This window comes from Lepidochelys kempii, chromosome 13 (assembly GCF_965140265.1).
Source record: "Lepidochelys kempii isolate rLepKem1 chromosome 13, rLepKem1.hap2, whole genome shotgun sequence".
Classification (NCBI taxonomy): Eukaryota; Metazoa; Chordata; order Testudines; family Cheloniidae; genus Lepidochelys; species Lepidochelys kempii.
Window position 1 is genome coordinate 39907002 of NC_133268.1, and position 10813 is coordinate 39917814.

The window sequence follows — 10813 nt, forward strand, 5'->3', positions numbered from 1 at the left end:
TACATTAGCCTTTTTACAGTCATCCGGGACTTCCCCCGTTCGCCACGAGTTTTCAAAGATAATGGCCAATGGCTCTGCAATCACAGCCACCAGTTCCTTTAGCACTCTCGGATGCAACTCATCCGGCCCCATGGGCTTGTGCACGTCCAGTTTTTCTAAATAGTCCCTAACCACCTCTTTCTCCACAGAGGGCTGGCCATCTATTCCCCATGTTGTGATGCCCAGCACAGCAGTCTGGGAGCTGACCTTGTTCGTGAAGACAGAGGCAAAAAAAGCATTGAGTACATTAGCTTTTTCTACATCCTCCGTCACTAGGTTGCCTCCCTCATTCATTAAGGGGCCCACACTTTCCTTGGCTTTCTTCTTGTTGCCAACATACCTGAAGAAACCCTTCTTGTTACTCTTAACATCTCTCGCTAGCTGCAGCTCCAGGTGCGATTTGGCCCTCCTAATTTCATTCCTACATGCCCGAGCAATATTTTTATACTCTTCCCTGGTCATATGTCCAACCTTCCACTTCTTGTAAGCTTCTTTTTATCCATTTGTTTTATTTGCAGATCTCCCCCTATAATGACTAAATAACAATTTTATAGTAATTCTAGAGAGAGATTTTCAAAGAACCCTCTGAGATGTCCATTGGAATATTGGCTATACTATTTATCAGGTTGGCAAATCTAGTTTGTTAGATTTCAGCTTTCAAATCTAACTGACATGTTGGTATATTCAAAACCATTTGACCCGCATTCATGTTTGCAGCCCTAAGAGTGTTGGGTGCCAAAATCCCATTGCAATTCAACCAGAGTTGGGTGCCTGACTCCCTCAGGCTCCTTTGAAATTGTCAAGGCACTATACAACCATTAATTAAGGAACCCTCCACACCCCGCCGGTCAGGCTGGAAAGCATTGCTATTACCAGGGCGCAGATGGAGATACCTTGAACAGTTAGTACGTGGCACGCTGGAGCACAGCAGATTTACACCCTGGCTTGCTGTGCATTAACTTGCCATGTAGACATGCCCTGGGTGTTATTCTGGCCTCAGTTACACTGGTTCAAGTCTACTGTATTACTGTTTATATGACAGTGGAACATAAAGGTCCTAACTGAGATCAGGGCCGCTTAGTGCAGGTCGCTGCCCAGGCACCGAGGCGAGAAAGAGTCCCTGCCCTGAAGAGTTTAGTCTAACTATACAAGACACACAAAAGAGGGAGAAATGTCTCCATTTTACAGATGAGGAATTGAAGCACAGAGAGATTATGGCTAGGCTATTCCAAAGAATTTAATGGAGTTGAGTTTCAAAGGGGTTTGCTTGCCCAATGGGAGATAAGCAAATAATTCCCCCAGGCTCTTTGGAAAACTCCTTGCCTAAGGGATTTATTGCAAGGTCTCACATGGAGTCGAGCCAGGAATTGAACCCAGACCATCTGAGTCCCAGTCCAGCACCTCAATGTCTTCCTCCTTCTCTGTCCTTTTTCTCTTTCAGTGCTTATGTCATGCCCATCACCGTGGTATCTGAGCACACACTGTGGCCAGTGGAGATTAGAATAAGGCTCACAGAGAATGGGAATTCAGCTCACCTGGAGTAACGAGAAGTTTGGTCCCACTTCCAAATACCAGCTTCGCCAATGTGCCAGTATTTACACTGTGGTACAAAGCCCTACAAAATGGCGTGTCTGTGTTGTCACATGGGTGGTTGAGGGTTAAGAATGTAGCGAGAGTACTGGGTTGTGAAATGGTAGCCCAAGGGTGGTGGGTGGACCTCCAGAGTACTATACAACAGGGAACATGAGCCTAATGAGAACTTTGTGGGCAACTTAGTTTAAGAAGCCTCATCCTATCTGTGGACATCTCTTGGCTGGAATCTAACTGGATAATGCTTAACCCCAAAGCAATCTAGATTCTTCCATTTGGTCCCACCACAAATTAGTGTGACAGACGGACAGATAGATAGACATACTTCTAGTTTTCTTCACTGACATGTTCACTATGATGAAGTGAGCTGTAGCTCACGAAAGCTCATGCTCAAATAAATTGGTTAGTCTCTAAGGTGCCACAAGTACTCCTTTTCTATTTGCGAATACAGACTAACACGGCTGTTACTCTGAAACCTAACATTAAACTTGTTTATTATTACTTGGCCATTCCAAATTGCCCATCTCTTCCAATGTAAAACCAGTCACTCCTTGAATAATTAAAAGGAATCAACCAAATGCATCTTACTTGGTTTAATAAGAAGCCTTGTCCCACTCCCGAAGGTGAATTTGAAGCCATCATTGTTCACACAGTGTTTATCACCACAACAAAAACTTCCCCGGAACCATTTTATATACACCTATTTCACCCTGCTTATTCCAATCCTTTCACTTCTTGGATAAAATACACATCATTTATTCTGACCCATCCAATGTTTTCCTGTGCCCCCCTTAGTCCTAGTTATATTAACCCCCTTTTGGACCAAATTAAGCAGTTACTCTTCTTACCTGTCAGATTTTAGCATAATCTTCCCTCTTACTATTAGTCCTCTCGTAACACCTAGAATCTCCATCCAAGGTCAGGGCTACATTCTTATCACTCTCTTGCCTATTGCTGTGGAACCGAGGCACAGCGGTCACTGATTAGGGCCCCATTGCACTGGGGAGCTACACAAAGCATATGTGGAGAGACAGTCCTGCTCCATAGAGCTTGCAGTCTAAAATAGGAAGGGCGGTATGGGAAACAGAGACAAAATGATGCCTCCAAGGTCACAGAGCAGAGAAAGGAACAGACGCGGAGGGTCTGGAACAGGACACTGCTCCCCTGTCCGCTAGACCCCTCTAGCGCATTTAATGTCACACTTACTTGGGTTCACTCTTAATCTGGTTCCATCCCCAAAAGTGAGTTTGGCCCCAGCGCCTACATTATTCACACAGTGGTTGATGCTGTGACAGAAACATCATTCCTCTACTTCCTCTGAGCCCTTTACCAACATATGCACCTTCCTGCAGGCTGGGCTCAGGATTTAATGTAGTGAAGCCACAAATGACCTCTACAGATACAGAAAGGATACAGTCCTGGAACATGTTAATCACCAGACTGATGTTCTGTTGATCTCTGTGTTTTACGTTATCCTGGGTGGATGGGGGTAATTTGCTCCTCACCCACCACAGTATAATTCAGGAGTAACTTTAACCAAGTCTATCCATCTGTCATCTCCTTATATCGAGTCCCGTCAGATACTAGAATGATGGACAGCTGTGGGAGAACTAGAAAGGAGGAAGGGCTATTCATATCGCAATAAGCAAACAGCATGGACATCTTCGCTACACCAATATCAGGCTCACGCATTAGCACGCTGCCATTCTAATTCACCTGTCCCATCAACTACAAAACCGCCACGAAGGGTTCAAAGGGAGAACATGCATGCCTCTTACTTGGTTTAACAAGAAGCCTGGTCCCGCTCCCGAAGATGAATTTGTAACCACCAGTGTTCACACAGTGCTTATGAGCATAACAAAAACATCCCCAGAACCACCACATGGACAGACACGCACAACTTCTATCCTTGCTCATTCCCATCCTGGGACGATTTAACTAAAACATACAGTATTTATTCTTCTACTGTATGTATGCACTACTCACTTCTCTCCCTTAGTCCTAGTGTTACCCGTCTTGGAAAGTCTTCAGGGTGGACTTTTTAAAAGCGGCTAAGGGAATTAGGTGCAATGGGGCAGAGTTGCAAACTCACCTAAGATATTAAGCAGCACAATCCTATAGGTTTTTAATGGGACTTTTCAATAGCTTTTAAAACCAGATGGGATCATTAGATACATCATCTAGTCTGAGCACCTACTACTGGCCATAGTGACCCAGTTACCCTGTATTGTTTTTGACTAAAGCATATCTTCCAGAAAGGCACCAAGTCTTGACCTGAAGACTTCAAGAAAGAGTGCCTTCTTTATTTCCCTTAGTAGTTTGTTCCAATGGTTAATCGTCCTCCCTGTTAAAATGTTGTGCTCCATTTCGATTTTGAATGTATCTGGATTTAACTTCCAGCTGTTGGTTCTTGGTATGGCTTTTTCCACAAGATTCTCCACATAGTATCCTCTCCTTTGAAGACACTTATACACCATGATCAAGTCACGACTTGAGCTTGTTTTTGATAAACTAAACAGATTGAGCTTAAATCTCACAGTGTAAGGCAGGGGTGGGCAAACTTTTTGGCTTGAGGGCCACATCGGGGTTCTGAAACGGTATGGAGGGCCGGGTAGGGAAGGCTGTGCCCCCCGAACAGCCTGGCCCTTGCCCCCTATCCACCCCCTCCCACTTCCTGCCCCCTGACTTCCCCCCTTAGAACCGCTGACCCATTCAACCCCCCCTGTTCCTTGTCCCCTGAGCATCCCCTCCTGGGACCCCCCGCTCCTAACCACCCCCCTAGGACCACACCCACTATCCAACCCCCCCTGCTCCCTGTCCCCTGACTGCCCCGACCCCTATCCACACCCCCGCCCCCTGACAGGCCTCCTCGGGACTCCCACGCCCTATCCAACCCCCCCGCTCCCCGCCCCCTTACCATGCCACTCAGAGCACCAGGACTGGCAGACGCACTGCCTGGCCGGAGCCCGCCACGCAGTCTAGAGCACTAGGGCAGGCCGGCGCCTCTCACAGCCACGCTGCCTGGCAGGAGCTCGCAGCCCCACCACCCAGAGTGCTGGCGACGTGGCGAGCTGAGGCTGCGGGAGAGGGGGAGAGGAGGGGCGGGGGCTAGCCTCCCCGGCCGTGAACTCAAGGGCCAGGCAGGACAGTCCCACAGGCCGTAGTTTGCCCACCCCTGATGTAAGGCATTTTCTCCTGCACTCAAATACATTTTCTGGCTCTTTTCTTGTGCTTTTGAACATGCCCCCCTAACTGCCATTGAAATTCAATGGGATTTGTGCAAAATTAATCCAAATTAATTAATGGTATGAATTAAACTAACCCAAGTTAAGGTCTACACATGGGTTTAATCCAGTTATATCTATCCACTTTGAAAGTGAATTTGGATTAACTTTCCTGAGTGTCCCCATGTTGACAAGCCCAAACTCACTTGGGCTACTTCAACAACCCCACCCAAAAGCAGTGCCTTTTGCTACTCCATGTTCACATTCATCAACTCCCAGAATATTGATCATCTTACTTGGTTTCACTCTCAGTCTGGTTCCATCCCCAAATAGGAGTTTGTCACCAGTTCCTCCATAATTCTCACAGTGATTGGCCATATGTCAGCAATCCCGGCCCCACACTTCCCATCATCTCGTTACCAATTTATCCAACATTCTAGATGTTAGGATTAGGCTGTTGTCTATTGCTATATAGGCACATATGATATTGTGGGTTGAATAAGCACTTCTTGAGCACAAGAATAAACAAAGAAAGAATGGGCCTTTCCATCGATTTGAGCACCCAAATCTAACTTAACATCAATGGGAGCTGGGTACTATGGAAAAACCCATAACTGACTTGCCCAAGGAGTTTGTTGCAAAGCAAGCAATTAAGCCCCATTTTTTTTCCATTTCAGTCCAGCATTCCTGCCGGTGTATGTTATGGGCAGTTTGTAGCCATGCTGGTCCCAGGATATTATGGCAACAAGATGGGTGAAGTGATATCTTTTATTGAACCAACTTCTGTTGGTGAGAGAGGCATGATTTCGAGCTTTCACAGAGCCCTTCTTCCGGTCTGGGATTGAGTTAGTTCCCCAGACCTGAAGAAGTGGGTCCAGTAAAAGATATTTGCTCACCCACCTTGTCTCCCTGTGTATGTTATGGTCAATCTATCCCTCTAACCCATGGAAGACTCTTTTCCCTCTGTACTTACTGGGCTCCACTGATACTCTTGTTCCACTCCCGAAGATGAGCCTGTTTCCTGCAGTATTCACACAATGCTACGCGTCCCATCAAAATCCCTTCTAGCTACACAAATGGATCCCTCTGCTCACCCTACAAGCTCTCTTCTTGCTATTTCTTCCAGCTCCACGACAAGTCTTGGTTTTAACTATTTTCCTTGAGTTTCTTCTCTTCTTGTTGTGATTAGCATTTAGGGCTGGATTTTCAAAGTTGTTTGGGTGCCTAAAGATGCAAATTGGTGCCTAGTGATATTTTCAGAAGTGCCATAGTAGGTGAGTTTCTCCCATGGACTTTAATACTTAGGCATTTTTGAAATTCCCTTTAGGCACTGAGCTGCACCTTTAGGGCTTGAATACCTTTGTAAATCTGGCCCTTGGGCCCTGGACATAACCTACACCATAGATATCATATGAAGGAAATAAGTTTGATTCGGTCATCTGGGGAAGAGGTATAAATCTCTCTCTCTCTCTCTCTCTCTCTCTCTCTCTCAGGACAGTTAAAAATACAGAAATCCTCAGCTGGTGGGAGGAAGACTTTCCTTTCCCAACCAAAGTTCATACTTACTGGGGATCACCGAGAGTTCTGTTCCTTTTCCAAACAGGACCTTATATCCTGTATCATACACACAGTGAAATATACCACTACAGATTCTGCACTTCACCTCTAGCCTTCTCAGCATCTCCATGCTAAAGGTGTAGAGAGAGATGGAAGGGAAATGATTTCCCCATCCTGCACTGGAACAAAACTCAAATTTTTATTATTATTCTTTTTTAGAGCAAGAGACAGACAGCTAGACATTCCAGAATAGCCAATAGCCTGATGTTTAGGGCACTTCCTACAATCTGGAAAACCCAGGTTTGGGTCCCTCTTATTCCTCATTAAGAGGATCTTAAGAACGTGGGTCGCCTGCATGCCAGATGAGTGTTGTAATTACCTGGCTATTATGGGATGGGTCTCCCTGATGTTTTGACCAGAAATTCCATCCTGCACCTGAGAAACTTTCGCAATGAATAAACATTTTCCAACCAAAAGAACCCAAAACATTTTGTCAAAAATTTCCCAACCAGCCATGATAAAGAGATGACACAAGGGAAGATAGATAGACTGACATAGTTACTTACTAGGTTCCACATTTAAAATGGTTCCTGACCCAAATATCAATTTGTTTGCATCAAACACACAGTGATCTGCGTCCCAACAAAAACTAGCCTCTCTCTTCTCCAGTCTGAGCTTGTTACTGATGGTTGAAATAAATTAACCTGATTGCTCCTGGGTTTGCTACTTGCTTCATTCTCATTTCTTTGCAAGTTTAGGAAATAAAATAGATTGTAAATTAGATTAAATTTAATAGTGTTATACGTTTATCAGGAAATACTGGAGTCGTCAGAAGAATTGTTTCCTTTGTGGAAGCAATTCTCAGCTTCCCAACTTGGAAAATCCCAATTCTACAGGATAAGAACATGGGACTTTTCTATCTAGTTTATTACCCTGTCTCTGCTAGTCGCCAATACCGGCTGTTCCAGAGGAAAGTGAAAGTGACCCTGCACTGGACAGTCATGGGAGAACCCAGAGTTTGGCTTATACCCTGGTTTATAGCCCTTCCAAACTGATAAGATTTACTCTTTGCTAATGTAATTCTCCATCATCATCCATATAACTGTCCTGCTCAATGAAATCTATGCCAAGGAGTTCAACAGGCTAACTGTCCATTTTATGGGGGAGAAATTATTTCTTTTTATCAATTTTACACTTACACTATGAAGTCCTAAAAGGGCAGGGATAATTTCACACACAAATCAGTCTTTGAATCATGATTTGAGGCTGTCAGTAACTCAGCCAGAGGTTAAGGGTCTATTACAGGAGTGGGTGGGAGAGCAGGAGCTCAGACTAGATGATCATGATTGTCCCTTCTAACCTTAAAGTCTATGAGTCTAAGTACCCACCTAGCCCTGTGTGAGCCAGATCCTCAGTATTTATTAAGTCAGTATTGCCCCATTTTGGTCCGTGAAACTTAGTCAATTTAGGGCAGCTGAAAGTATGTCACTGGATGGTTACAAGGGAATACAAAATGCCACAAAAATGGATGCACTGCCATTGGAAATTTGGTCTTTGAAATCAGGTTTGCTAAACACCATTCACTTGTGTCACTAAAATTTTGTCATTGATCATTATTAGTAAAGGAAATCCTTAATTCATTCATGCTACTCACTGGGTTTCACCGTTAAAATGGTCCCATTGCCAAATATCAGCTTGTCCCTGTTAGTACTCACACAGTGATCTACGGCCTAGCAAAAACCAACAGAGCTTTGTCCTCCCTGAGAGAGAGATTTTGCTTTTTCGTGGATATTATTTATCAATCACCCCTGGAACATAGAGCAGAGAGTTGACCTCTATGTTGCATTTGACTGGTTAGAAGACTGAGCTGTCTATAGCTCTCCTTCTATCACGCAGGGAGAATTTTTAATGGCTCTAGTGACTGAATAAGGTAGACTCAGGATAACATTTTCAAAAGGGCCTAAGTGACTTAGGGTCAACCACATGGTGGTGAGTCTCAGAGCCTGGGTCTACTGAGCCAGGCTTGCACTATGGGACGAAAAGGAGGAATGTAGACATTTGGGCTCAGAGCTGGAGGCCAGGCTGTGAGGAGACGCACTCCACTCACCAGGTTTCAAAGCCCAGGCTCCAGCCCAAGACCAAACACTGCATAGCACAAGCCTGAGTCAGGTGACCCAGGCTCTGAGACTTGTCACTGTGCGTCTTTTTTTGCAGTGTAGACGTACCCTTAGGAGGCTAAATTCCATTTTCAAATGAGACCTAGCACCAGATTTTTAAAGTCATTTCGACTCCTTAGTGGGATTTTCAAAAGCATCTGGTTTCATAAAACTGACTGATTTCAATGGGAGTTAGGTGCTTCTGGAAATGCATCTGGGCTCCTATCCGCAGCTTTAGGTGCCGAACCACCTTTGAAAATCTGGCCCTCAATATCTTCAGTGCCTTTGAAATTTTCACCCTTAAATTTCTTTCTTTTCTTCACCACCTCTACAATAATGAAAAAAAAAACCAAACAGTTTCTTTGTTTACCTTCCCAACAGACTGTGATACTCACTGGGAATCACCGAGAGCACCATCCCCTTTCCAAAGATCAACCTGTTTGCATCATACACCCTGTGAGACAACCCCGTACAAATATCCTCTTACGTCCCAGCTGCAAGCAAGGGAATGCCAACTGCCTATTATCATGTGTACATACATCTATCCATTTATCCCAATACACACCCATCCAGCTAGCTCTTATCACCATAGATATGAGCATGAACTCTGGGGAATGAATAGAAAGTTATTTTACTAGCTGAACATTTCAGGCCAATATTTCAAGGGACCTTAAGGAGTTGTGCCCAGCTTCATGGAAATTGAAAGGGATTTGGGCATGTAGCTCTCTTATGCTGCTTTGAAATTCCCTGTCCTGATTTCAACACACATAAGTAAGTCAACTTAGGATAGCAACAACTGGAGTGAAAATATATTTCAGATCAATCAAAACCAACCAAATATACAAGCTTTAAAGAATCCCCAAAGAACCCTTTGACACCTTATTGTGTTATAAAAGCAGAATGGCTGGTTTTAACACCAATACTCCCTGGGGTTCACAGTTAACCTGGTTCCTTTCCCAAAGGTTAGCTTTCCAGCTGTCCCACTATACACACACTGCTGTGAGCTTCATCACAAACCCACTAGACCCAAGGGTGCTGATTCAGGTCTTCCTCCAGTTCAAACTCTTACCACAAATGATGTTATTCTGGATTTAGGCCCAGTATTTTTAAGAAACTTTGTGAAACAGAGACAGATGGATGGACACACAGACTGGAAAATAGGTACATACTTGGTTGAACGGATAACTTTGTCCCCACCCCAAACTGGAGTTTTCTTGCATCGCTACTCACCCAGTGCTACGAAGCCTAACAATAATACCAGCTGCTGCTTGCTTGTCATATGGACCTCTGGCCCGCTCAATGCTCATTCCCCACACTAAGAACTGGAAGCTCCATTGATTCAGGCTGGGGTTTCAGTACTCAGATCCCACTGAAATTTAATGAGACCTAGGGGTCAAACTCCCTTAGATGACTTGAAGAAGCCCAGCCACGTATAGGTGCCAAACACTTCTACAGAGATCTTTTCCTTGGGACTGGGTTTTAATTTATGGTATCTCTTAAACTGCTTCTTGGTCATTTCTGAATTGAAAGAGAGAGACACCTACTTGGAGTTACAGTAACTGTAGTTCCACCTCCAAAGATCATCTTCCCCCAGCCAGAACCATCATACACACAATACTCATTCCCTTTGCAAGAACTCCTTTGCCCTTCCTCTCCTGATGTCATTCATTAACAAAGGAGAGATTCTCAAAGGCACAAGAGGTCGGCTGGGTATCCTACTCCTATTGATAGTCAAGGCAATTTGGGTGCTTTTGCTCCCACTCTATTTGTGCTCATAAGCATTTCTTGCCCCTTCCTCTTATGTATCTGGACTTGTTAACCTAGGAGGTCCCTTCCAGTCCTACGTCTTATGTTCCTATGATCCTGGCCATCACTAAAAATTGGAGATTGTGCTGTGTGGACCACCGGTCTGACCCAGTCCGGTAAACCCTATAAATAATAAATTATAAAATAATAAAATAAATCATCATTATTAGAGATGGTCATGAATTTTTCAACTACATGTTTTTTTTTGTTAAAAAAATGCCAATTCATTGCAACCAAAACTGTTCATAAAACTGGATTAGTTTTGATGAATTTCCTGGCTTGAAAAAAAATGTGGAGGAAAAGTTATAAAATTGTCTGAACATTTTGTTTTGACATTTTCAAAATGAAAAATTCCAATTTTCCAGGTCAAACTGAAATTAATTTATTAGGCACATGAGACTTTAAAAAAAAGAGCGGTGTGGAGGTCAAAGTCGAAATGAA

At 44.1% G+C, this 10813-nt stretch overlaps 1 gene segment (V, D, J or C); it reads right to left on the reverse strand.

Moving 5' to 3' along the window:
• LOC140896676 (T cell receptor alpha chain MC.7.G5-like) overlaps positions 1–10165 on the reverse strand; it is a 35346-nt gene extending 25181 nt beyond the window's left edge. Inside the window, 1 exon segment of the C gene segment in view lies at positions 10111–10165. Coding sequence covers positions 10111–10150 — 40 coding nt within the window.
• Positions 10166–10813: the final 648 nt, after the last annotated feature.